Genomic DNA, 27,259 nt, shown 5'->3' with positions numbered 1-27,259 from the left:
TCCCCATCATCTGCTTTCTCCCTTGGGGGAGTTTGCCCAATTACAGTGGAAGTCACACAGATCTGCAAATGTGTGTGTTTTAATGTTAAGATACTGTCTAACATGTCACAGGGTCCTACAGGGAACCAGTCCCAGTAGAGGGATAGGAGGGCAGGCCTATCAATGCCACTGGATGCCTTGGGTGGTGAGCTTCTCCTGGAGGCCACTGGGGCCTCTCTGGAGGGGAACCAGGCAGCTGAAGCCAAACACTGGGAGGGCTCAGGTTCTGCCCTGGAGGATCCTGGGGAACTGGAGGTTGGCACTTGCCCCCCTGGCTTGGCCTCTGTCCCTGGGACCCCAGCATGCCTGCCCGAGTCCGCTGCATGCAAGTTCAGGATCCTTTCCCTGTGAGCCAGGACATGTCGCCGGTCCTGCAGGAATGAGGGAGGAGGAGTGAGAGCAGGAGGGAGCAGGCTCCCCACGGGGCACCGTGAGCAGCTGGACCTTGAAGACAGAAGAGGGCTGTGCAAGGCCCTGGCACCCAGCAGGGGTGTGTACTTGGGCAGGTGGGGAAGGCTCAGAGGGAAGAGGGGATGTACGTACTTGCTGTGCAGCAGAAACAGTCTTTGCGAAGGCAAGAGGGAAAGACAGAGAAGGCTGGGGAGACATCATGTCATTCACCATGTCCCCACTTGGTTCTCCATGTTTCCAGCCTGAGCCTCCTCCCCTGACCCCATCTCATGGCCTCCAGGGCTTCCTCAGTCCTGGGGGTTCTCTATAGGCGGGTGGAGTCCACAGGGTGACTCCCATTGGCACCATGCCCAGATGAGAGTAATGACTGGTGTCCAGTGGCTCACTGGACAGACCCTGAACAACCATCCCCCACCTCTGTGCAGGGTGCCCCAGAAGCAACACAAGCCACATCCTGCTGCCCTATAATTGAGTTCAGCCATGTTCAATGGGGTGTCCCGGCCCCAGTGACTGCCCAAGCAGTGAGTCTTGACCCATCCACACAGCACTGGCTTTGCCCTTGGACACGGCCTCTTTCCCTTCTATCCCCCAAGAGCACAAATAACCAGCCCACTCCCAAACCATAAGCCTTGCCCCACACCAGGCCATCGTTCTGGGAGCCTGAGACTGATTGAGACTGAGGTGGCCAAGTGGAGAGGGGGAGGACCCTCGAGGGCTGTGGAGGGAGCTTGAGCCAGCACCTCAGGGGACTTTTTCCCCTTTCCCCAAGATCCCCAGAGCCCACACTCACTCCACCTCCCGTTTCCGGATGCTGCGGCCAGAGGCCAGCACCTCAGCCACCTTAGACACGATGGGATCGTAGTTCATGCTGGCCACGGAGATCACTTCGTCGCCTCTGCAGGGAGAGGTAGTAGCCAAGCCTGAGGACAGCCCAGTGGCAGCCCCTGTCCTTGGAGACCTGAGTCCACCTGAGGCCCAGCGAGGCTCTCACTCAGGGCGGCAGGAATGTCCTGGGCACCCAGCACCCCCTTGGCCTAGCACGGCTTCTGCTCCACAGGACCCTGCGGAAGCTCCAGCCTTCCTGCCCAGTGGGGCTCAGGGCTGGGACCAATGTCACTTTCCTTGGTGTAAAATGGGGGTGTCACACTCATATCAAAGAGTGTGAAGTGTCCACCTCAGTGCCGGGCAGCTGGACTTTCTGTGGCCCCACGACCTCCCCTTTCCTGGCTGTCTCCTGCCTGGCTGCCACCCTTTGCCACTTGGCCCACCGTGCAGGGAAGCCCTGTCCTCTAGAACACAGCTTCTCTGGGACTGAGCCTTCTTCCTGACTGAATATCTGATGCTTCCTGCCCCTGCTCTACCCCATTGCTCTCACTTGGTGTAAAAAGCCACGAACTTCAGCTCATGCAGGTCCCCCTGGATGACGACGTCGTCGAAGCCTTCTCCATACCCTGCAAGCCGGGCAGAGGGAACAGGTCTTCACGGAGTCCTCGCCCAGTGCCCTTCTAACTCAGCCCTGGCCCCTCAGGCTCCGCCCCCTTGGTCTTTTTAGAGGGCCCTGGCCAAGACCGCATCTACCTGCGGCAGTCACGCCCCCGCCCCTGGGTGTTCCTCGCCCCGCCCTAACATCCAAGCCCCGCCTCCGCACTCCACCACACCTGGGTCTCCCGCCAGTGCCAGTGTCGGAGGCCCCTTGTTACCTGCATAGCGCAGGCTCTTGCCAAACATAGCGGTCCACAGGTAGGGCACCGTGCTGATCTCCGCCTCTTGTGCCAGCATGTTCTGGGCTGCCACGCGCCCTGTGGGTCCCAGTGGTGAGAGCCCCGACCCCAGCCCTTACCCCTCCACTGCCTGTCCCCGCTCTCGCGGGGGTGGGGGTGGGGGCTGACAGGTGAGAATACTCCTCACCTCCCAAGAGATAAAGACACATCACTACTTAAACCACTGCCCACCCCCGGTTGCAGATGATGGGCGCAGGAGGGGACCCCCGCCCAAGGTGGCCACTGAGATTGCTGCTCTGAAGAAGAACTGGAATGATGTGCCTGCGCTGGGAATAGAAGGCGGGGGCTTCCTGGGGCCATGTCCCCTGTGACAGACAACTAACAGGTCAGGTTGAGGAGAGAGGCGGAAGAATAAAGCACAAGGGTTCAGGGAAGCAGAGATGACTGCCTCCCTCAGGGCCCAGAACAGAACAGCATCCCAGTTGGGATGATGCCCTGCCAGGCCCCTGTAATTGGATGTCTGTTCTGATCCTCTGGACCCACCCAGTTAAACCTTGTCTTTTATTTTATTTTATTTTATTTTATTTTTTAGGGCCACACCTGCAGCATACATAAGTTCCCAGGCTAGGGGTCAAATCAGAGCTGCAGCTGCCAGCCTACACCACAGCCACAGCAACGTGGGATACAAGCCCCTTCTGTGACCTAAAGCTCACAGCAACACCGGATCCTTAATCCACTGAGCTAGGCCAGGGATCAAAACTGCATCCTCATAGATACTAGTCATTACTGCTGAGCCACAACAGGAACTCCCTTCCCAGCTAAATCTTAATTATACTTAGCTAATGAGTGGCTTTGGTTTCCTTAAAACCTAGCACCAACTTTAGACCTTTCCTTGGACCTGAATGAAAATTGATACCAAGAGTGGGTTTGGGCACAGATACTGGGGTGACGTAAAGGCAGAGGAAAGTGGGTACAGGAGTGGTGGCCCTCCCTCTGATGCACCTAGCTGGCTGCACCAGCAACTGAAGGGCCCAGACCAGGTGTGCACAGTGACTGCCCAAGGTGAGGGGGAAAGGTGTTCCTCAGTGAGCACAATAGGTACCCTGAGCCCAGGTCTCCAGGCCCATATGACCACCTCCCAAGGCCTGTACAGGGCAGCCGGGTCCACAGAGCCAGTCAAGTGGCCCAGTGGAGGCAGAGTGGGGAGCTGGCCCTGGCCTACTAAGGTCTTTTCTCTCTCTCTGGGGGCTACACAGGTTGTCAGGGATTGTGCAAAAGTGTTTCTCTGAGGACAGATGGAAAGGAGAGGCTGGCAGAGCAGGGTGTCCAGTGGGCTGACTCTGAACCACCTTGATCACATGGATGAGTCTGGCCAGTCAGGTCACCACAGAGCCTTGAATGGCCGACCCAGTGACCAGGACCCAAGACCAGCAACTGAGGGGTGGCCGGGGGAGGCCATCTGGGACAGCCCCCTGACTCTGACCTGGCCTTGGGGCTGGCCGTACCCTGGGCATGAGCCATCTGCCAGTGTGGTATGTTCACTTTCCGATTGTTCCTCCAGGCCAGGGGGAAGGTGACAGCATCACCAGCTGCAAACACGCCCGGGACGTTGGTCTGCATCATCTGTGGGGAGAGGGCCTGAGGCTGGTGGTGGGTAGGGCACCCAGACTTGGACCTCCTGCTACCCGCCACCAACACCTTGCCCACCTGCCCACCCCCAGCCCCACCTTGTTGACGGGGATGAAGCCTCGGGAATCCAGACCGATGCCACTCTGCCTCAGGAAGCCCGTGGCAGGCACAGCTCCTGGCAGGACAGGGGCCACGGTTTCCACCCCCTTCCCTTCCCCCTCCTGCCTCATTACTCTCCATCACCCACGCTCTTCACTCCCACAATCGCTGACCACCCAGTGACTGCCCACCCTGTACCTTCAGGTCCCCTTCCCCCTGCCCCTTGGACCTCAGAGCCTCCCATCAGGCCTCGTGCTTCGCCTCCTCTGAGAAGTGCTCCATGAAGCCCCTGGGGGGTATCAGCATGCCACGCCTCCCCAGCCCCACTGCCACCTCCCAGCTTAGTCTCTCCCCAGATGGCATTTCAAGTGGAGCGGGGACCAGCTGGGGATTTGTCTGTCCTACAGCCCACACAGGGCAGGCCAAGAAGTGGTCACCAGGAGTGTCCTCCATGCCAGGCCCAGGAACAGCTCATACCATCATCCCCCGCAACCCTGCGAAGCGGGAACAGTTTGGGTCCCCAATTTACAGAAGTGAAAGCAGCCTGGGGAGAGGAAAGGACTGGTCCAAGGTCATTCCTGAGTGTGCGAGGGAGGTGGCCCACCTGCCCCCACTCACCAATGCCCACCACGCAGACATCAGCCCGTACAACCTTGCTGCTCTTCAGCACGACCTCCTTAAGCTGCAGAGAATGGGCGGCTGAGTGGCTCCCGGGCACAAGAGAGGGGGACACAAGGTGGCAGGGTGGGGAGCAGGACCCACCTTTCCCTCCTGGGCCCGCAGTTCCAACACCTCTGTCTGCATGTAGAATTTGACCCGGTTGTTCTCAAACATCTGTGGGGCCGGTGGACGGGTGGGCAGGTGAGAGCCTGGCAGGGGGCAGGGCTGGGCACCAAGTGGTGGTTTCCCCGGGCAGGCTCACTTTCATTAGGGCGCGGCCCACGCGCTCCCCCAGGAGCCTCCGGAAGGGCGTCTCTTCCAGCTCCACCACAGACACCGAGTGCGCCTTCTCTGTCAGGTAGGCGGCCACCTCCATCCCTGGGGGGGTGGAGGTGGGCTGGCACCCTGCACCTCCCTGGGCCAGTGCCACCCCGGCCCGGGCCCCACCATCCCCAGCTGCTCACCCAGGAAGCCGGCTCCCACGACCACAGCGTTGCGGCCCCGGGCCAGCCTCACCACGCGGTTGGCGTCCTCGGGCGTCCTGATGGTGAACACGTTCTCCACCTCTTTGCCTTTGCAGCTCAGGGTCTTTGGGCTGAGATGGGCAGGAGTAGGTAAGGGTCTTCTGGCACCCTGAGCCCCCAACTCCCAGCCCCTGGGGGGACCCTCCCACCTGCTCCCGGGCGCCAGCAGCAGCTTGCTATACTCCAGCTTGAAGCCGTCCTTGAACACGGCCTTCTTGTTCCTCACGTCCACGGTGACCACCTGTGACCCGCCGGGCAGAGTGCGGCCGGGGCCTAGACCTGTGCCCAGCCCCTCCTCCAGGCCCTGCACCAGGCCCAGAGCAGGCCAGGCATCTGAGCAGCTCCGCCACATGCCTGAACCTTCTTCACCTGGCAGCTCCTCCACCGTTAAGCTCCACTTTCCCCTCGTCAAGCTCCCAAGGACCAACCCTGGACAGAAGTCCCCATCCCTGCACACTGGGGCTCTGTGTGTGCCCAGGACCCTTCCAGGCCTGGAGCATCCTGGGGCCTGAGTGGCAGGGCCAGGAGGGCAAACACACCCGCACGTCCAGGGGCCTCATACCCTGCCCGGTTCCTGAAGCCTGGCCCAGCCCCATTCCCTTGCCTTGTCCGCACCTGGGCCTCTGTGAGCACCTCAATGCCATGCGCTCGGAAGAACTCCTTGGGCCTCAAGGCCAGCTGCTCAGGCTGTGTGTCCAGTGACTGCAAAAGACACCTGAGTTGGGACCAAGTGGGCATTATCCCATTTTACAACCTAGGACCAGGGACTGGAGGGAGTGGGACAGCCAGGGTCACACAGGGACACCACAGGAGCACCTGGCAAGAATAATGAGGGCAGCTGACCAGACTCCCAAGGGGTGGCAAGCAAGGGTCCCAATGGACCTAACTGTGCCCAGAAGGACATGGGTCCGGGCCTGCCCAGCCCCATTCATGCCACCCAACCTTGCTGAGCTTGGGCCGGTCGTAGGGGAGGTGCCGGTCCAGCGTGCACAGGACGATCCTGTCCGAGAAGCCCTCCTGCCTCAGTGTCTCCGCACATACCAAGCCAGCAGCCCCTGCATGGAGGGATTTTTGGGTCAGAAGCTGCCTTTTCCCCAGCCCACCCTGCCCCTCCCAACCCTACCATCAACCTGCTCCCACGATGAGCACGTTGGTGCTGCCACTATGGCCAGCACTTGGAGAGATGCATGTGGCCATCACCTTGGTCCTTCGCTGTAGCTGCAAGGCCTGGGGGTGGCCAGAGAGTGGGGGCAGCTGGGAGCTGTGGTCACTGCCATCCCCCCATGCCCATCCCAGGGGGCCAAGTCCTGCTGCTCCAGTGCTGCCTCCTCTCCCACAAGGAGTCCTCACACTGCTCCCCAGCCACCCTCACCAGGCTCCCTCCTACCACAGAGCCTGTGCACATGCTATTCCATGGCCCAGAGGCTTTCCTGGTCACCCCCTTTGACCTGAGTCCCAAGCTAGCCCCTCACCTGCTTGCTGGCCCGAACGTACACCTTCTCCTTCTCAATCTTCACCTGCAAGGACTGCACGGCTCAGGACCAGGCTTTGGGGTGCTCTGGTCCCTGGCCCAGCACCCACAGACTCCCACCCCACTGCACACCCAGCCGCACCTGGAACTTGTGCAGACTGTCCAGGCCAGGGAAGTCTTCTAAGTCTCCGGTGCTGATGTTGAAGCAAGCGCCATGCCAGGGGCAGCGCACCCGACCGCGGGATAGCACTCCTGGGAGGGGCAGTGCTAGGCTGGGCCACCAGCAGTAGCCCCTCTCCAAGGACCCCTGTGTCCTAGCACCGCTGGCTCTTCCCCGCAGCTCAGGAGACCCCACTAATAGACAAGGGCCTGAGATGCCAGGGAGCAGGGGCCAAGCATGCCTTGTGATGGCACAGCCCCATTGGAGGAGGTCCCAGCCAGCCCCATGTACACCTGATGGCTTACCTTTCACCAGGGGCGCACCGTAGTGGGGACACTTGTGTCCCAGAGCATGGAACTCCCCATTGTCCTTCACCAGCAGCACTTTTCCCCATCCCAGCTCCACTTCCCGCATCCTGAGGAGGGGCTACCCTCAGGGTCAGGGCTCCAGGCACTAATTCTTCCTTGGGCCTAGCCTTCTGAGGCTCATTCCCCAGCCCAGGAGGGGCCACAAAGGTGGTAGCCCAGGCCCTCCAGGCCTGCCTGCCGCCCTCCCACCCTCTCCCAGGCCCACCCAGCACCCACTGGCCATTCTCCAGGTCCTTGACGTGGCAGACGGCAGCCTCCATGAAGTCCTGAGCGCCAGGATAGGGGTGTGGGGCAGGCAGGCGCTCCTCGGCGTGGAAGTGGCGGGCTGTGCCATTGCCCTGGTAGGCCCGGGGGCTTCCTTTCCCACTGGCAGACAGCTCTTCTTTGCGGTCCTTCTCAGGCAGCACCACCTCAATCTTGAGCTCCACTGCGGGCATGGGGGTAGGGTGGGGTGGGTGGTGATGGTGGTGGCAGTGAGCTCCTAGCCCCACCTACCCCTCAGGCTCTGAGTTTGGGTCCTCTCCAGGTCATGAGCCCCCCAGAAACCCCACCATCAAGAGGCAGGGTAGGGGTGGCGGGGGTGGTGGCACTGGGTCATCTTGAATTTATTTATGCATGTTTCTTTCACTAACAAAAATTAGTGAGGGGGCAGGAACGAAGTTCATTCAAGCCTGAAACTGCCCCTTCTCCGTGCACCTACGTGGACATGCCCGAGCCTTACTGACCCCCAAGGGCCAGCCCCCATCCAGGACTGCCTGGTCCCTGAAGGCTCAGGGGTAGGCTTAGGGTCTGACAGAGCATCCAGCACTGGATGTAGCCAGTTTCACAGCCTGTGAATCCAGATAATGGGGAACCAAGGGTTCCATAGATTTGAAATTCTTTCAAAATTAAAAAAAAAAAAAAGCATATGCAACATAATTTCCACTTTTTAAAGTAGGTGCTCTCAGGAGTTCCTGCTGTGGTACAGTGGGTTAAGAATCTGGTGTTGCTGCGGTTGTGGCATAAGTCTCAATTTCGGCTCGGATTCCATTCCAGGCCTGGGAATTCCATATGCTGTGGGTGCGGGAAAAAAAAAAGCAGCTCTCACCAGTTTGGGAATTCTTCATTGTCTGCCAAGGCTGGGTCTCAGTATGTCCATGGGCACATGGGCAGGGGCCTCAGGGGTGATCCCCACGAGGGTGGTGAAAGCAGAAGGCATAGAGCCCCATTCCCCCCTCCAGTGGGGCCTACTCTGGGGTGGGGGTGGGGGCGGGGGGAGTTAGTGAGATTGTCATTTTCTTCTTTGTACTTCTCTGCATTTTCCAAATTCCCTACAATGTGCCTGGGGTATTTTTCTAATTAGAAGAGAACAATAAACAGAATTTTTAGCAGTGATAATCCGGCCTCCCGGGCTGAGGGGTGGAAGCTGAGGCCCTTGGCACAGCGTGGGCCAGTGCCTGGGCAGCGGGAGCCCTCCCAGCTCCCCAGGCCCCTGAGCCTCCAGGCTCCTCCCCCTCAGATCTGACCCTCCAGAAACAAAGAACTCAGGCCTTAGCCTGTGCCCATCCCTGGCCCAGGCTGCTGTCCCACCCTTCCCCAACTGTCTACCTAAACAGTCACCTCCTCTGACTGCCCAGCTCTGGCATGTCCTCATCTCATACTTGCTAATTTCCCACCCTGGCCTGGCCCCTCACCCTCCTGTCCCAGCCCCCCTGCCCCAAGCTCAGACCTGGCAGGGGACAGGGGTGAAGGTAGCCCTGTGATTCCAGCTGGGCAGGAAGGCCCCTGAGCATAGCACATAGAAGCTGTTGTATCAGGTGGGGAGGTTAGGGGTGGGATGGGTTTTTTCCTTCATTTCCCATACTTTATGTAACGGTGTTAGAATATTTTCAGAAGAATTGAAAAGAAAAACACTTTGGACTCAGCTGACACCAGCTATGTGAGCTGTAGGGAGAGCACTCACAGGAACAGCTTGGCAGGGGCCCAGATGAGAGCCAAGCCTGGCTGCTCTCATCCTCTACCTCTTTCCAGAAGGCCCCAAGGCACTCACTGATGTAGTCTAACGGGAAGACATTAAGTCAGGAGTCCTAGGGAGTTCCCATTGTGGCTCAGCAGTTAATGAACCTGACTAGCATCCATGAGGACATGGGTTCGATCCCTGGCCCCACTCAGTGGGTTGAGGATCCAGTGTTGCCGTGAGCTGTGGTGTAGGTTGCAGACTCGGCTCGGATCCCGTGTTGCTGTGGCTCTGGCGTAGGCCGGAAGCTGCAACTCTGATTTGGGCCTCTAGCCTGGCAACCTCCACATGTCACAGGTGCGGCCCTAAAAAGACAAAAAAAAAAAAAAAAAGTCAGGAGCCCTGGTGGAAAGGCGGATGCTGTAACCCTTTTTGACAGGTGCCTTCATTATAAATAGCTCTGAGCCTCCTGGCAGCCATGGCAAAGAGGGAAAACCTTTAGGGGAGTTCCTGCTGTGGCACAGCGGGAACAAATCCTACTAGTATCCATGAGGATGCGGGTTTGATCCCTCCCTTCGCTCAGTGGGTTAGGGATCTGGCATTGCCATGAGCTGTGGCGTAGGTCACAGACGCAGCTCAGACCCCGCCTTGCTGTGGCTGTGACATAGGCTGGCAGCTGTCACTCCAATTCAACCCCTAGCCTGGGAACTTTCATATGCCAAGGGTGTGGCCCCAAAAAGCAAAAAAAAAAAAAAAAAAAAGGGAAAACCTTTAGGTGGCCCTTATTGTAACCTAATAAAGGGCAGGTGACAGGTGGCCAAGAGACCTGCACTTCCTCCTAGTTCTGAGCTCAGGAAGGATGGGCCTGGGATACTTCTTGTGAGGAACACGGGGTCCCTGTGGCCCCTACTGATCCCCACTCAACTCTCACGGCCTTAACTCCCCGCATCTCACCCCAAACCTACCCTCCTGCTACGGCCCACAGGGAGCCTGACCCCCTAGGGGATCATAACCTGCTGCAGGTGCCTCCCATGTGCCAGGCTCCACGGTAAGCAGTACAGCCTGCACAGGAGCACAATTATTAGACCCATTTCACACATGAGAACACAAAGGCTCAGAGAGGTGATGTCACCTGCCCAAGACCAGTGTCAGGAACAGTCAGGCTGGATTTGGGCTCAAGAGCCCAAGTTCTTAGCCTTGTCCCTGGCATGGTATGAGTGACCAGCCCCTGTACCAGGGTTCTGGTGCTGGGGATCTGAGGCAGGCCAGCCCTATAGGGTCTTTTAAAGGAAGCTATAGGTGGTGTCTTCTGCCGAGGGCCTTCTGCCAGCTCAGTGGTCCTACAGGAGCCTGCTGTGGAGACAGCCAGCATCCTCCTGTCCATATCGGATAGGAGAGAGTCGAGGTCAAGCCAGTGGACATCTTTGTCCAAGGGCTGCATGTCCGCAGCACAGGAGTCAGGGGAGGGCAGGTGCAGGTGGGTTCCCCGCCTGGCAGGCCATCAAGGGGCTTCTCTTGCCCCAGAGTTCTCCCTCAGACCCAGGAAAAGGAGAAAAGGCTCATTGGTTCCAAGGCAATGGAGCCTGGGTGGGTGGCAGGGCACTGACCGGGCACTAGGGAGGCCTCTTGCAGCCTCACTTTCTTCACCCATGACACGCTCGCTCACCTGTGCCCTCCAGGGTGTTGTGAGGAGGGAAGAGGGAAAGTGGGGGCTGGAGGGAGAACCTGGTAGAGAAGGGTCTCCATGGAGAGCAGACCTACCCCTCCCCAGCACCCTGGTGCTCGGCAGTGTGGGGTGTTCCTTTCTGGGTGGGGGAGTGTCCAGAGAGGCTAAGGAGGCAGCCCAAGGTCACACAGGTGGGCAGGAGAGGTGAAAAGGGCCAGGACATATCCCCCCCTCCACCTCACGGCAATTTTGAGAACTCAGGCTTCTTTTGAGGGGGAGGAGGCTCAGAGGGGTAATACATGCTCTGGTCACACAGGGGCTCACAGTGTCCCCAGAGCCACCCTCCCCCACCCTGAGGGAGACAGCATCTTCTGCCCCCACTCAGCAGCAGGAGGAACACGTCTCCCCTTTCTGAGAAAGATTTTGCTGTTATTTCCACCACCAGCACCCTAAGCCCCAGAGAAAGAGGGCTTCAGTGACTGCCCCCTCACCCCACGCCTGCCCTTAGTGTTAACATTCGGAGGGAGCTGCTGCCTGCCCAGCCTGACCTACTTTGGAGACAGAGGGGGAGGGAGAGGAGGACGGTGGCAGGAGGGGGAGGAGGAAGAAGAAAGGAGGTACCTGGCTTGGGCTTGGAGAAGCAGCCGCCCATGGCGAGTGGCCTGTGGGTAGGGCAGGTGCAGAGGTGGTGGGCCGTGGGAGGCCTAGGGTGCCCCAGGGGGCAGGACCTTCTGAGGCCCTTAGAGAGGTCGGAGCTGCTTCGAGGACCTGCGGGGAGACAGCATCTATGGGGAGGAGGGCTTTGATGAGGCCTGAGGGCAGAGGCACAGAAAGAGAGTGGGGGACTTCTGAAAGAGGCCTGCCTAGGAGCTGGGACCCTGGTGTGTAGGGGAGCCGGGTCCCAGAGGAAACCCCGCTTCCAGGCCCCCTAAGCTCAGCACCCTCCCTCCCTTCCCCCTTTGCCTGGGCCCCTCTGCTCCAACCTCAGCTGCCCTTTAGGTCCAGGAAATCTGCCCACCTCTGCTGCCCTCTAAAAGCCTGTGGTCTAGGCACTCTAGGACTCTCCCCTCTCCAGGGAGGCCACATGCCTGGGGTCCAGCCTGGGTCAGTTTGGCAGACCAGAGCCTTCTTGATCCTAGGGATCCTGTAGGTTCCTCCTCCATAGGGGTGACATTTAGTTCTCCCTGGCCCTGGCCCCACCCTGGCTGTCAGCCCTGATACCCACCTCCTCCAAGGACAGCCACTGCTTCTCGTTCCCAGCCCCACGGTAGACCAAGCTGCCCGGCCCTGGAAGGCAGGGCAAGGGGGCAGGGGTCCAGGAGACCAGGCAGCTCAGCCTCCACCCCTCCTCCCAGTGTGAGCTGTGGCCAGGAGGGGCTGGGGGCGGGGCTGGGCCCTGCCACTGGTCCCCAGGGAAACCCAGCTCCATGTGAACAGAAGTGGGCAGCCAGCCCGGGGCCTGATGGGCTTGGGGGAAAAGGAGGCCTGGCACACAGCCCTGGCTTCTACCCTACTCCTCTGCTCTTCACAAATGCCCCTGGTGTTGAGGTCATGCCCAGGAAACCGAGGGGCCAAGGGCTTGCCAAGGTCAAGCAGCAGGTAGGGGCATCCAGGTGGCCTTCCAACCCCTCCCATCTTAGTTTGTTCCCTCAAGCCATGGGGCTGGGGAAGAGGCCACCCTGTCAACAAAGGAAGCCCCGCAGCCAAGGACCTCTCAAGGCCACAGGGTGGGCCTTCTGGAAGATGCAGCTTCCACACTGGACTTTGGAAGGCCCAGGACAAAGGCGTAGCTGCCTTGTTTACATGACCTCGGCAGGCTGAGGCCCACCTGGTCTTCTCCAGATTTCTTCAAGGGCCTGGGTGGGTGTCTGAGAGCAGGGAGCCAAGAGGGAGGAAAGGCTGGAGAAGGCTTGTCTATTGCCTGGCCCCTGGTGTCACCTGCCCTGGAGGGCCATCACAGGTGAGGAGGCAGTGTCAACTGAAGGCCACCTGGGCGCACCCATGCTCCTTCCCCCAAGGCAGGTCTGTAAAACTGAGCCACCACCTGCCCCACCTGCTCCTCCCTGGCATGAGGGTGCCCCTCCCCAGATCCTGGCTGTCCCTTTGCCTCTGCCCTGCCTGCCACCTTCGTGCCTGGCCTCAGGCCTCACTGTTGGGCCACAGATTCCAGAAAAAGTGGGACTTCAATTTGCCACCAGGTGCCTGTGCATGCGGCTCCCTCCCTTTCCTGGGGACCAGGTGTCTTCCCTCCAGGGTCTTGGGCCTACTGAGGGACTAAACCTCCAGGCCTACTGAGTGCCAGGCTGGCATGGAGCCTCCTACCTCCAGATGTCCCTACTCAAGGCAAAGGTCCTGGCCAGGGGCACCAGGAGAGGGTACCCCAAGTTTCTGGAGTGCTGTCCCTTGTCCACACACTACCCAAAGCCAAAAAGCTATAACAGTGCTAACTACCTACCAGGAGCCGGCGTCTTGTCCCTGGACCAGTCCCAGGGCCCAGCGGTGCCGGTGGGGCAAAACTGCTCCCCTCTCAGCCCCGGACTTGCTCTTCTCCGGGGATCCCTGGGCCCTTCTCAGGCGCACCCTGAGGGGTTCCTTCCTGCCGCTCCCGCCCTCAGTGGCTCCCGGCGTCCTGAGGGCTGCGGCCCTTCCCTCCTACCCCTCGGGGCTCAGGGCAAGTCTCCCGCCTTTGCGCGTAGCCCTGCTCCCCGAAGCCCTTGCCAGCCATCTTCCCGCTCCGGCCAGGTTCCCGGACCCGCCGGGCAGCCCAGGAAGGCGACTGGCACACAGTAGGGCCCCGCGGCGAGCGGGCGGCACGGCGGGGGAGGGGAGAAGGAAGGGGGCGCCCGGGCCGCCCTTCCCCTCCGGGCGGCCGCCCCCCAGTCCCCCACGGGCCAGCCCGGGGCGCGGGGCGGGGCGGGTGCCGGCCCGGGCGGACCCGCGGGCTCACCTGCGCTCGGCGCGGGCGTCCGCTCCGGAGCCGCTGGGGCCGCGGCGGGGCGGGGCCGGCGCTGCGGCGACACTGCGGCCCGGCGACCGGTGCAAATGGGGCGCCCGGGCGGGACGCTGGGCGGGGCGGGGGCGGGGGAAGGCCGCAGGCGCCCGGACGGGTCTGGGTCGCCGGCATCTTCGCGACCCCAAGGGGTGCCATGCTGGGCCGAGCTCCAGTCTTTTTCCTTTTCTTTCTTTCCCAATTCTCAGAACGTCTGCGGGCGGTGTGGGGCAAGTTGAATCACCCGCAGAAACCTCCCCAAGAAAGAAAAACCAAACAGCTCCTGACGGCCCAAGACACCCTGGCCAGCTGTCCTCCCCTCTGCTCTGTCCACACGCAGAACGTTCTACTTTATATTTGGTTACATTTTCTCTTTCCCACTTGTCATTATACCAGGAGAACGTTATATTCATAAATTACAATGGTGCATTGGGAGTTGTGTCCCCTCCTCCAAGAAACTCTTCCAGCAGCCTTCCAAGACTGTCTCAGCCCTGCTGCTTGGCTCCTGGCCCCTCAGGTTTCCTTATGCTGTCCAGATCTCTGCGCTGAACTCAGGTAGGGTTTGTCTCTCCAGCAAACCGGGTTTCAGTGACCATGTGGGAGATGAAAGAAGCAAGTGTTCCAGGACATGGTGGTTCATCCAGCACTAAGCACATGGGGCCACCAACTGTTGTCCTGTCATCATTGCTCCTTTGTTAGCTTTGCCATCTCCCCCTTTCTGGGCCTTGCTCCCCTTAGGTAAGGACGACAAGGACAGTAGCAACAGTCCCCTGTGCCAGGCTGACCAGCCTCCGTGGCAGCCCAGGGGGCAAGTACAACTGCCCTCATTTTACAGAAGGGGAATCTCAGGGAGGCTGAATCACACCAGGGGCAGGAACAGGGTCTACGTGGGTCACACGCTGCAGGTGGGTGTGGGGCGAGGCCTGGAGGGACAGGCAGCTCTGCTCAATCCATCCCTCTGAGGCCATGTTAGGTTTCCATAGCAAGATTGTTGCCACGGTCACAGGAGTCCTGCTGTCACTGGGCAGATGGTGTTGCTTGAGCCTGGTGGCCTTGGCCTCCAAAGAGCCTGTCCCTGCTCCACACGTGTGCTGACCTTGCAGCCCTACCCACCTCCAACAGCCCCCTAGTCAGGAATGCAGTGTGCCCCATAAATAACCATGGCTGTGGCTTAGCTTGCACTTCTTCCTCTGATCTTCACAACAGCCAAGGAGGAAGGTTCTCAGTACCATCTTCATTTCACAGATGTGGAAACTGAGGTTCAGAGAAGTTAGAGACTCTGCAAAGCCACACTGCTACTGAGAGGCAGGGCAGAGATGTAGGTCCTGGCTGGCCAGCTGGCCAAGGCTGCAGGGTCTCCAATGCAGTTTCAGTCCTAATCTGTGACCTTTGTGAGTCAGTGAACCCCTTCTTCCCTGGGTTCCCCAAGAATCTGGGGGTGACTGCAATGCCCTCTAGCTCAGGCTGCCTCCAAGACACCATGACAGGTGAGCCAGGGGGACACCAAGGGCACTCAGGATGTGGGGTGGGGGCTGCGAGCTTGGGATGCCAGAGATGACACTGAGAGGACCAGGTCAGAGTGGGGTCTGTAAAGAGGCCAATGACCAGGGGAGATGCCCTGACAAAGGGGGAACCCTCTGTGGCAGCCTCTGCCCTGAGGGCGGACTCTGGCTGCCCCCTGGTGCGGCAGAAATGATGAGATCCTCTAGACAAAGAGCTGAAACTGAAGGTAGGCCCTAGGCTCAGGGGTAGTGCGAATGAACCTGGGAATCCAACATGGGGAGGCTTAGGGTACCTCTGAGCTTTGGGCAGCCTGAGGCTGATTCTGGCAAGGTGATCTCTACTATACCCAATGGGGGAGTAGCAAAGAGGGAAATGGAGCCCCAGACACCCCAAAGGCCAAGGCATGAGAGGAAGGTGAGGGGATGATCCAGGGCTCTCCCCCTACTATGCAAGCCTGTCTGTTCTTACATATCCCACCCTGTTTCCCCACTGCTCACAGTAGAGGGTCTCCAAGCCCACCTACGCAGGACAGTCTTTTAGGTCAGAAAATGAGATCAGCAGTGTATGACATTGGGGTTGGCACCCCCTGGAGGCCAGCCTGAAGGTCTGCAGGGCCCTTCTGAACTTCGCCATCTGCGGGCAGAGTGGTCTTTTCCCTGTGGATATCAAGATGGGGAGACCTCAATTTGTCTAGCTAGTCCCCAGGAATGCTGGGATGAGGGCAGGATGGGTGGGAATTGAGCCCTCAGCCACCCTGTGATTTATTCTTACAGAGGCAGAGGTTGGAATTGGTCCTGAGGTTGGCAAACCTGGGCTAAGCCCCACCCCTCCCTACTCGCTGTCTCATCCCAGACTTGCTGGGTTGCTCTGGTTATGGTAGCTCAGCTGCCCTGCATCCCAGGTGGTCTACACAGCCTGACTGCTGTGTCCCCAGCACACTCTGGATTCTCTGGGGCTCTGACTCTGTGAAGCCAGCTTCCCGATACCTATTCAACCCAGCCTCTCCCCACCCCCACCCTCGTTGCTGGTTTGCCCTGAGTCCTGTCCAGTTCCCAGGCTCACGGGTGACCAGTTCTGATTCCAGTCCCCATGGAGGGAGGGTCAGGGGAGTGACAGGAGCTGAGAACAGTCAGACCCATAGAAGCTCATCAGAAAGGTATCTAGGAGTTCCCGTCATGGTGTTGCGGGTTTGATCCCTGGACTTGCTCAATGGGTTAAGGATCCGGCATTGCCCTGAGTTGTGGTGTAGGTCACAGACGCAGCTCGGATCCCTTGTTGCTGTGGCTCTGGCATAGGCCAGTGGCTACAGCTCCAATGAGACCCCTAGCCTGGGAACCTCCATATGCTGCAGGTGTGCCCTAGAAAAGACAAAAAAAAAAAAAAAAAAAAAAGGCATCTAGGCAGGAGGTGAGACAGCCACTTCTGGGGACTCAAAATATGCCAGTCCAGTGTGGGCTGAGTGCTGGGCTCCAGGTGGTGGCCTGACATGGAGGCACGTCACAGGCAAGGAAGGAGCAGGTTAGGGGTTTTCACCACTTGTCTGTAGGAAAAAAAAAAGACCAGGGGGGCCAGGAGGCCCCTGGGGCAAGGACTGAGCCAGAGTCAGCCCAAGAGAAAGAAGGTGGCCCTACCCCTGCAACCCTTCCTTAGACCTGAGGATTTTCTATCATCAAAACACTAGCAACAGTGAGCTGTGATGTAGGCTGGCAGCTGCAGCTGCTATTTGACCCCCTAGCCTGGGAACTTTCATATGCCAAGGGTGCGGCCATTAAAAAACAAAAAAAACCCATTGGCAACAGCACCCACACCCCTTGACGATTGGCTGCCTTGGCCACAGTGGATATCATTTGGCCATAAACAAGGTGTCTATGGAGGCACTGTCCTAATCTCCGCAGGCCCTTGCCACATAGGCCTTCACCTCCACAAGCTCACCCTGAGGCTGTCAGGACCGCAGGTCCAGCAGGGAGGTAGCCCCACTTCCCAGGCTTCCTGCCCCCAAGGAAGCCCAGCCCATGTTGCTGACCAAATCCCTTTCCAAGCTGAAAGCTCTCTTCAAAGGTGCCTCTACGGCCTGGTTTCTTTGGTATTTCCACCTCTCAATTCTGTAGAGTCCTGAAAGCCAGTGCTGGGTGGGCATTGGCAGCACGGCGAGACACAAACTCTGGTGGGTGCCGCTTTGTGGAAACATGAGGACAAAACAGGTGTGGGAGCAGCTCTGGCTATGGGGTGGCAGGGTGATGAGCTGCACACCTGAAGGTCCGGCAGTGCAGCTGGAGGACCACAGACAGGAGGATTTATGAAAGCCAGATGGGTGTCCCTGAGCCCTGAACTGGGACAAGGCTGCTCCTCCTCCCAGACTCCACATCACACAGGGGGACACACACAGCCCTAAGCCGGCCCCTCCCCTCTCCCTAGGTCTACCAGGTGCTCAGCTGTGGAGCGCCGGCATGGGTCAAGCACCTCTGGGCAGGACTGAGGAGACACTGAAACACGAGAGCCGCTGCCACCACCGGCTGATGCAAGTTTTATTGAGACAATGTACAAACAGGCCATGGAAACAAGGGTCTGATGCTGGGACCAATAACGTAAAATGGAATACAAAAATAAAAAGGCACTGATCTGTTAAGAAAGACACTCCATGTATTCTAAGAATATAAGTCATTTAATACTGTTAATTTTATAGCACAAAATAAAACAAGCTATGATCCCCAAAAATAATTTTAAAAGCTTACACAGAAAATATTATTGCCTGAAGTTTATGATCTTTAAGTTACAGGTCAAGAGAGTTTTGTGTTGTTGTCGTTTTAAAACACACAGTGAAGACCGTTGAGAAGCAAGGCCACTGTTCCTCCTGCAGAGACCACTGCCCTGTCTCAGAAGACTGTCCTTTTACTTGGTTAGAACGCATGCCCAGCTCAGGGACCCGACAGCAGTTACAGGGACGCAGACCTCTGGTCCCAGAGGCTGGAAGCTGAGGGAGAGCTCAGTGGTGTCTTGGGTGAGGTGTTAAAACAATCAAGGATTCACTCATTTTTAAGAGGTTAATGAACATAATATTATTAAAGGATTAAATTATAAACACCTGGCACAAAAACACATCATCCCTTTTCAAAAATAAAATGTTCCTCTGGGCAAACACTACATGAGCCATGGCGGTGGCCCGAATCCGCCTGGCCTGCACACAGCTGGGGGAGAAGTCAACACAGTGCCAGCTGCCTGGGCTCCAGGACAGAGCATAGGAAGTGTCCCATGTGGGTGACAAGTTGTCAAGTGACAGCCAATGCCTTCTTTTCTCCGTTACCTGTCATCACGTGGCACCACGCTGGGTAGAGGTGATAAGGATGACTCCTGTGCTGGAGATCCTTCTCAGGATAAGTTTTTAGTCAAACTGTCAATACTCTTTCATCCATGTTTTGTTCTTTTCCCAAGAGAGTTAATTTAACATCCTTGTATTTTCTTCACTGACACACAGGGGAACAGAGCAGTAGCCACAATGAACAATCCTAGAGAGGAAAGAAGCCCACCAGGAGGGAGGGCAGAGCTCTGGAAGATTCCAGTCCCCTCTGAAGCAGTCTTCCAGACCCTAGGGGCCCAGGCCCAAAGCCAAGGCAGGGTGCTGTATTTTTGTCTATTTAGTGTGGGGAAAAAAAAAAAAAAAATTCCCCTGCTTTATGAAAAAACTACTCAGGTGCTAAGTGGAAAGGGTCCTACTTCTGGCACACAGCCAAGAGTTCAGAACCCAGGGCTCGCCTCATCTCAGGCTCCGAACCTCCTGGCAGCCCTGGAGAATGTGCAGCGGCTGAAATACCGAGTAGACCCAGGTCTGTGGGGGCTCGGACTCTGGCTGAAAGGAAACCTTGCTTCCAATATGGCCATATACTTCTTACACTTGAGCCAACTACTGTCACTAACAGCTGCCCAGCATCTCAGCGAAATCTAGTGTGTGGCCTTAGGGTGTGTGCCCTCTTTGAACAAGGCACACAGTCCACATTCTGTATTCAGACCTGGTCACTTTCAGGCAGAGCACAGGGACCCTGCCACCCATGTGCCACCTGTCGTGGGGCTGGGCTGGCTGGACTCAGAATGGAAGGCAGCCACAATGGACATGCACCTTCTAGGCAGGAGGCAGCCACAGTTCTCACTAATCAGCAACAGCCCACAAAATGGACCGTGATATCTGAACACTCTCAAGATCCTTCAATATGATGGTTACCTCCCTGATGGAACACTTGATTCAAGAGAGTGAGAAACGCTTACCCTGTTGGTCCTATCACCAGAGTAACTGCTCTAACCTAAAAACTGGAGGCCCCCGGGAGCCAGGGCCATGGCTATAGCCACAATCAGTGGCTACCCCACCCCAGCTCCACTGTGTTCACTCCAGGCTGAGGCCTGTCCTGACCAGTGCCCAGAAGGGCAGGCAGAGCCAACAGCACCAAGTTTCCAGAATTCCAGTCCACGAACGGCCACACACTTGGACCAGCTGGCTTGTCTGAAAAGGTCTCCTTAACCAACAGGTAAACCTTAACATCAGACTGGCAAGTGAGTACTGATGCATCTGATGTCTCAACCATAAGATGTCAAATATATCAATTAATGTCTAGGGCCTGCATTTTCTTTGCTTGACAACATCTTGGACACAGGAGGGCTGGGACCAGCATTAGCAGCACTATCTTTCTTGGTCAGCCTGGTGAACTGCGCTGGGCAGGAGAGTGAACTGCAATCAGGGCACTGAGTGGAACTGTAAGATCCATTAACAAATTCAATGACTTTTTAGAGAAATTAGGGTCCTATACTTCAAAGGGGTACATGCGCTGGAAGGCTGGACAGAAAGCCAGCCAGGTGTCCTCCTGTCACTGGCAAACAAGGTGAACCACCCCCAACTCTGATGCCTTTGAGGACAATGTCATGCAAGAGGCTGTGCACACAGCCTGCAGTGCTGCGGCTGCTGTTTGGTTTGCTATCTGGCAGCACAAGATACTACCGGCAACCGAGACAATGAAGGCGCCTCTTCAGAGTTATCTTCCTCATACTGCGGCTTCAGTTTAGAAGCTCAGGCACGTGTCATCCCTTGTATCATCACAAAAATCTAACCTGCTACTTAAAAACCTGTTCAGGACACACAGTCTGATTAATTAAGTCTTCCAAAACCAAACCAAAGAGCAAAGGGAAAAAAAGAAAAGCCAAGCCACATGTGGGGAGTTTAGGGCAGAATTCTCTCTCCTGTAAGGTCCACTTCCTCCGCTCTTCAAGGAAAACCATGCTGGCGACTGGGCCCTGTGCCATGGCTCACAGGGGGCAATGCTGGCCACAGGCTTGAGCTCGTGCAGGACGGGTGGTCAGCCCCAGGGACAGGCAGGGCACTAGCCAGAAGGAAGCCCTGTCCTCACCCCCCTCTCTCACTTGTGTGCCTCCACCAGTGTTTCCAGTTCAGATCCAAAGAACTCTAGAATCGTCTACTGACAACACGACTATGATACAAATGCTGGGCAGCCACCGTGAGCATTCCAATGTGTGTGAGGCTACCCGCTGCAGAAGCTGGATGATGGCAGTGCGTGGCCTGCCGCGAGGACACTTTCCCACCTCCAAGGAAAGCAGGACAACAAAGCAGCAGGCTGGGGCGGTGGCGTCACTCATTCTCATCAGGGTTCTGGGGGTCGATGATTTTGACGTGTGTGAAGGGGAAGAGCCCTTTGCGCCCATTCACCTCACCTTCCCACTGGCCGTTTATGTTCATCCGTGTGACTTTGACAATGTCACCGACCTGCAAGGGGGAGAAAAGACAAAGTCAGCATTTTCTCCAAAAACTAAATCACACACACTGTTCCATTTGTTCTTAGGACCCACTCATTCTTCTCAGTGCTTAAACCTGAAATCAGGCCATACCGAAGACACCAGGAACTACCAATAAGCCCAGGGTGCTTCTCAGCCCAGGATGCGCTCTGAGGCAGAGCTCGGTCTTTGCTCTCCCGGCTACTAGCTCCAATGGGACAGAATGAGCCCATGACTCTCCAAGAACAGTTCAACGCACACAAAAAGTGCACTAAAGAAAAGACCCATCTCCCCCTAATTTACATGGGAAGGGACTGCTGCCACCAACACCACATCTGGCCTGCTGCCTCCCTACCCAGCAGTGTGGACCCAGCTGTGGCAGTCCCAGGGGAAGGAATTCCACCTACTGTTAGAGGACAGGCACCAGGCAGGGGGTCTCTGCTCCTCAAGTGGCCATAGCAACTCTGACGAGTGTGGTTTTCAAATTGTCTGTGGAGACCCCAGAGATCTAAGGAAGTACTTTAAAGGTCCAACGAATGTCCTGCTGGGACTCGAATTTTTTAATTGTTTTATTAAAGTTTTAACCCAAAGCACAGTCAAGTGTGCTCCCACATTATCCTAAGCTGCCCTGCTCACTGCTGTTCACGTACACTTTCCTTCGAATGAAACTCTGTCTCATGTGTCTGACTGAAGGCTCACCCAAAAGTGCAAGGTCAAGGGTAAAAGATACCCCTCACCACTTGCAACAAAGAGCCTTCAGAAAGGAGCTAGCTGCTGGGGTTGACCAAGACTGCAGCTACCAGCTGCACTTTTTGTAATGCTTTCTGCCCACTGTCACAGTCCCCATCCCAATTGCCTCCCTAAGTTAGTCCTGTAAATCTCATCTTACATACACTGGGGTTCCATGCACGGTTTCATTTGGAAAGACGCATCTCCTGCCAAAGCTACTGGGCTAGCAAGCTGACTGCTGGCCTGATGTGACCAAGAACCCCAGAGCTGCCAGAGCAGCCCGACAAGTCCACCAGGTCCAGTGGGCCTGTGGACGTGCCTTCACTGAGAAGCTGGGCCCCGGGGGAGCCACACCGGCCTTTCCAGGTGGACTGCTGAGCCACTGCACGCTGAGGAAAAGGAGGATGCTTTCCGAGGCGGATCCAGAGGAGGGAGGCTATCTTTGAAGCATTCGTTTGAATGATTTCAAATATAGGGCTCAAGAAGAAGTGCCAAAATCTAGCCATCTTGTTTAAATAAACACAAGGTATCTAAGGTGAGGAAGAGCTCAACAGAGAACTGAACTCTAGACTCTAACACAGCTTGTGGTCCATTTGTAAGAAAGCACCAGTGAACAGCTCCTTGTGGGGGAGGAGGGCAGGAGACACATGGCTTAGATGAATGTACGGCTCCACACGGTAGCAGAAGCAATGTCCACTGAGTTGTACATTGGCAAGTTCGTCCTGACCTGAGCACATGGAAAGGGCTCAGGCTGGGGAGATACCCCAAGAGGATGGAGAGGAAATGCGCTCCAGCTGCAGTGTGGGCCTGGTGTCCAGTCAGTGGATACTGTGAGTCAGGAATCTGCCTGCAGGGCCCTTTCAGACTCGCTTTCACTCCCAATTCTCAACACACCTGTTGCCTGTAAGGCAGGCTGGAGCCCTCTCCAAGATCACGGGCTGGTCGGCCAGAGAGCAGGGGTACAAGGCCAGACAGCACTCATCCTGGCCACCGTTGTCCCTGCCACCCTGAACGGTGCCAGAGTGGCCTGGCCCATCTGCACCGAGCACCACTCGACTGCCCTGCTCCCCACCGAGCCACCCTCTGCCCCTGATGTCCTATCTCGAACTCCCCACTCTCCTCCCCACCCTGTACCTGCTCATCTCATCACTACTAGCTCATGGAACCAATAAATACCAAGTGTCTTGTAACCGCCCCTCCAACCCCCAACCCACTGAGAAAGTCACTGCTTCTGTGCAGAAAGCAGCGCTGTCACCAGATGGAACCTTTCACCTTGTGGAAACTGGGCTATTCGGGAGTATGTGACAAGATGACAATGGAAAAAAGAACTCTATCCCCTGAAGCTCCATACTTAGAACACAGTATAGTATAAATTCCGTTTTAAAAAAAAAGAGTTCCTGATGTGGCGCATCAGAAATGAATCCAACTAGAATCCATGAAGATGGGGGTTCGATCCCTGGCCTTGGTTCAGTGGGTCGGGGATCTGGCGTTGCCATGAGCTATGGTGTAGGTCACAGATGCAGCTCAGATCCCCTGCTGCTATGGCTGTGGTGTAGGCTGGCAGCTGTAGCTGACTCGACCCCTAGCCTGGGAACTTCCATATGCCAGGTGTGGCCATAAAAAGCAAAAACAAAGACATACATACACACATACAAGAAAAGGCAAGGACAAGTAAGAGCATGTGTGGGTGCCTGCCTATAGGAAGTTTCTATGAACTAGGGGGAGGGGCCAGACAAGCTAGTGACAATCCAGCTGGACCCTTCAGTAAAAGGGGTGATGGTCCGTGGTCACCCAAGCAGCATGTAGGTAGGCCTGCACTCAGAGGCAGATCCCACAATGACAAGATATTTAAAAAGAATAGCTGTGACAAAAAGGAAACAAAGCTATGGCTGTCTGCAGCTGATAGGAGCTGTTGGCAGGTGTCAGGACCAGTGGCTTCTCCCCAAGACTGAGGTTTTGGTTTGCCCCACTCATGTGGACTAAGATCAGTACCTAAAAAAGATACTTTGGGAATTTCTCAAAGTATAGGTCTTTTATCTATGCCTTTTCTATCTTCAATTGGACTTTAAATGCACAAAGAGTGTACATCTTGCCTCAAGTTTGTAATCTGAGGTAGACTTAGCTGATAGTTGAGAAATGTAGAAGAAAAGTCTCACCTTCCTAAAAACCTGGTCCTTGGCAGCCCTCTCCCATGTCCTGGAGGCCAGGAACAAGCTCTGACCTCCTGCTGACAACCCCACCTCTGGGCCCCCAGCCTCAACCAGCCTGGCCACCTTCCCGCCTCCGCAGCCCAATCAGCCCAACTCCCAACACCCTCCTCTCCCACAGCCTGACCCCTACCTACCACACTGGCTACTGCTCCCACCATTTCACCAAGGAATTCCCCGGCCCAGGCCAAGGGCCAGGGCCAGTCCTTGACCACTGATGCTCCACGGCACCCGAAGCAGGAGACTTCCCCTCCCTCTGCTGCCCCACCTTCTTTTTGTGATGTTCTGTAAAATCACCTGCCAGGTTTGTGGACAGCAAAGGCAGGTGCCTTGTGGTGCCCTAAGCTCTGACAGACAGGCCCAAGGAGGCTACTTTCCTGCTCCTCCTGCCCCCTCACCCCCAGCAGCACTCTCTGAAGGAGGGAGCCGGCTGTGTTCCATGTCACAGGTCTCTCGCAAACTACTTTCCAGGAAGTCTGCAGAATCAAGGAAAGGAGAGAAAAAACCTAAGGCTGCCATCCTGCAAATGCTGGAGACAGATGGCCAAGCAGAACAGCAAGGTTCTCAGAAGAGAAGTGACAGGCATGAGGGCCTAAGGACAGCAGAGGACAACACTTTTAAATATATACACAGAATTGGGTCACTACTGTTTCTGACCCCCTAACACCATTTCCCTGCACAAGAGCAACATCCAAAAGCCTGTCTCCAAGACTCTGCCCCGTCAGCTCCTGACTCCTCTCATCTCTGCCCTCACTTCATGCCTCTCTGCCCATGCCCACAGTCCCACCGGCTTCCTTTCAATTGTTCAAATTTGCCAGACTCATCCCCAGATCCAGACTCTACATGAGACCCAAGGACATGCAGTGCTGGAAATGTGATTACATAACTTCACAACTTATAATGCTAAAAATCACGCTCCAGGCTATTGCCCAGAATTGCCAAGCTGATCCTAAGAAACTTTGGGCCTCTGCTCGTCTTTCACAGTTGAAGACACACAAGCAACCTTGACGACCACAGGACAACCCCTGCCCCCTCAGAAGCACCCATCAAATTGCATATGCCCACAATGTGCAGAAAGGGCCTCCAGGCGGCAGCCACTGTGTGCACAGGACACACCTAAAACTAAGATCCAAGACCTGCAACCACAGGATGTGAGCAATCTCGCCTGTCTGCTTAAAGCAGGTGTTAAGGTGGGGCCTGTGGTGATTCATGCTATGACCTTTGGAGTGGGGAAGGGCTGACAAGAGTCCTGGTTCTGCCACTTTTAGTGGCTACATAACTGTGACAAACTACTCAAGTTGCCCAAGTCTCAGTTTCCTTTGACTTTGAAAGATTCTTGCAATAATTAAAGGAAGTAATTCTTGCAATAATTAAACTGAATGGGATTGTTAACCAGCACACCCATATGTAAATGGTGGCTGTTGGAGTTCCTGAATCTGACTAGCATCCACGAAGATGCAGGTTCGATCCCTGGCCTCGCTCAGTGGGTTGAGGACCCGGAGTTGCCGTGAGCTGTGATATAAGTCGCAGACACAGCTCAGATCCCGCGTTGCTGTGGCTATGGTGTAGGCTGGCAGCTACAGCTCTGACTGAATCCCTAGCCTGGGAACCTCCATATGCCACGGGTGCGGCCCTAAAAAGATGAGGGGGAAAACAATGGTGGCTGTTATTGGAATGGGGATAACTGAAAAGAACCCACCTTCCATCCCTGGAATCATGCCCCCACCCCGCTGCTCACCGCACGCTGGCCGAATTCCAGGAAGAACTGGAACCAGCATAGAGAAGTACTATACTAAAGTGGGTTTTCACCCTGTCAGTTAAGTCAAGGGGATGGGAAAGCTGTCATATTAGAGAGAAAGGAGGTGAGGGACAGGCCTGGAAACTGGGGGAGGCAGCTGAGGAAGACAAAGGGAGGTTGCAGAAGGCAGGTCAATGCTGGACACTGCCAGAACATTCAACCCTCATGCCTACCAATTAACCCCTGACTCTGAGGATCTTTACAGGATACTCACTGCATGAACCTACCTAATCAGTTCAAAGAGATCAAAAAACGATGCAAAGAGCAGTTAGTGGCAGAGAAGCAGTACTGGTTCAGTGCTGCAGAGCACAGGGGTGAGGACAACTACATGGACCAAGGGACCCTAAGCAGCAGAGTGATCAGGTACCACTCAGAAAACTTCTGACAGCTCACCTGACCACTAATGTCTCCCTTGGGCCTTGCAGGAGTTCTCACACATTGAAACATAGTCCGTTACCCCTCAGAGCCAGGGCCCTTTCCACAGAGGACACCTTGGTTCCAGCACACTGCCTGCCGCCCACGGTGACAGGCCCAGGTGCAGACTGGCTCCTTACCCTGCTGTGCTGAAGAGCACCTGGGCTCGGGCCCTTCCAATAGCCAGCTGATGGCTTCAAAGTCACTGTGCTGCTCCTCTCTGTGGCTAGTACAGGGCCCCTCAAGGTCTGAGCCCAAAGCAGCGCTCACTCCGGAAGGCAGGTCAGTCTGAAAGTTGCTGGATATTAACCTGGTTCAAGAACTCCCCAAACCCTGGAAGATGCAGGTGACCCAACCAGTACCTGAGACCACATCCCTTATACACTGTTCTCTACTAACTGGCCTTTACGATAACCCTCACTGTGACAAGAAGCTCCATTACAGCAGGGGGCACTCAATGCTCAGGCCAGGCATGCCCAGGCCTCCTGTGTGCAATGGGGGTGACAGGAGAAGGAAGACTTAAACGGATGGGGACATTTCCTGAGGCTGGAGATGGCCTCCTGGAGCCCCACCCGCCCTGACTGAACAGCAGCCCTGGAAACTCTACTGCGTGTCTCCTGGCACCTGATTCAAAGAGCAGCCCAGGCCTGGGAGGGCTCAGGCACTGGCGGCCACAGCAGCTGTCTCTCCTCTCAAAACTGTTGTTCTGAGACTGCACTCTCCCAGGGCATGTAAACTAAGATTAGAAGCGAAAACAAGTCTCAGAGGAATCACAAGTCCCAACATGAGTGACATATGGTCTCAAGAACATCCTGAAAGCATACGCAGGATTGAACGTAAATGCATTAATGTATGCTGTTTCTCTGGAGAGAGATTCTACAGCTTTCACCAGTTTATCAAAGGGGTCCATAGCTCAAAGAAAGATATAAAACAGGGAGTTCCCGTTGTGGTGCAGTGGAAACGAATCCGACTAGTATCCATAAGGATTCAGGTCTAATACGCAGCCTTGCTCAGTGGGTCCAGGATCCGGCGTTGCCGCGAGCTGTGGTGTAGGTCGCATACAGGTTTGGATCTGGAGTTGCTGTGGCTGTGGCATAGGCTGGCAGCTGTAGCTCCGATTAGACCCATAGCCTGGGAACCTCCATATGCCGCGGGTGCAGCCCTAA

The 27,259-nt window shown here is 56.4% G+C and overlaps 2 protein-coding genes across 12 annotated transcripts in view; both read right to left on the bottom strand.

Moving 5' to 3' along the window:
• AIFM3 (apoptosis inducing factor, mitochondria associated 3) lies at nucleotides 64–13,726 on the bottom strand. 11 transcript variants are annotated; one of them, XM_021074029.1, is made up of 21 exons: nucleotides 13,632–13,675; nucleotides 11,910–11,971; nucleotides 11,306–11,452; nucleotides 7,299–7,509; nucleotides 7,020–7,129; nucleotides 6,697–6,806; nucleotides 6,556–6,600; nucleotides 6,214–6,310; nucleotides 6,026–6,138; nucleotides 5,699–5,785; nucleotides 5,233–5,387; nucleotides 5,024–5,154; nucleotides 4,822–4,937; nucleotides 4,662–4,733; nucleotides 4,518–4,581; nucleotides 3,899–3,975; nucleotides 3,677–3,809; nucleotides 2,151–2,249; nucleotides 1,826–1,901; nucleotides 1,241–1,345; nucleotides 64–410 (listed from the first exon to the last, which is right to left on the bottom strand). In XM_021074029.1, exons 3-21 carry the CDS (start codon nucleotides 11,334–11,336, stop codon nucleotides 371–373), a joined length of 1,872 nt encoding a protein of 623 aa, XP_020929688.1. In that variant the 5' UTR covers nucleotides 11,337–11,452; nucleotides 11,910–11,971; nucleotides 13,632–13,675; the 3' UTR covers nucleotides 64–370. The 11 variants fall into 11 exon arrangements, with proteins under 11 accessions (XP_020929688.1, XP_013838642.1, XP_020929691.1 ...); XM_013983188.2 differs by having other exon boundaries at nucleotides 3,677–3,794; nucleotides 5,233–5,324; nucleotides 13,632–13,672; XM_021074032.1 differs by having other exon boundaries at nucleotides 11,306–11,469; nucleotides 13,632–13,660.
• Nucleotides 17,673–27,259, bottom strand: part of CRKL (CRK like proto-oncogene, adaptor protein) — a 29,715-nt gene continuing 20,128 nt past the window's right edge. The window contains exon 3 of the mRNA XM_003132994.4: nucleotides 17,673–20,937. Coding sequence (XP_003133042.1) covers nucleotides 20,803–20,937 — 135 coding nt within the window. The 3' untranslated portion in view covers nucleotides 17,673–20,802. The remainder of the gene's footprint in view (nucleotides 20,938–27,259) is intronic.

This window comes from Sus scrofa, chromosome 14 (assembly GCF_000003025.6).
Source record: "Sus scrofa isolate TJ Tabasco breed Duroc chromosome 14, Sscrofa11.1, whole genome shotgun sequence".
NCBI lineage: Eukaryota > Metazoa > Chordata > Mammalia > Artiodactyla > Suidae > Sus > Sus scrofa.
This window is presented reverse-complemented; position numbering and strand designations above follow the sequence as displayed.

What these genes read in the sequence shown, in the direction of transcription:
- AIFM3 (XM_021074028.1), bottom strand. Translation starts at nt 11,336, where the DNA reads ATGGGCGGCTGCTTCTCCAAGCCCAAGCCAG. An exon ending in AAGGACCTGGAGAATGGCCA is followed by an intron (nt 7,130 to 7,298) that starts GTGGGTGCTGGG and finishes GCCCCTCCTCAG; the next exon opens with GATGCGGGAAGTGGAGCTGG. An exon ending in ACAGTCTGCACAAGTTCCAG is followed by an intron (nt 6,601 to 6,696) that starts GTGCGGCTGGGT and finishes CAGTCCTTGCAG; the next exon opens with GTGAAGATTGAGAAGGAGAA.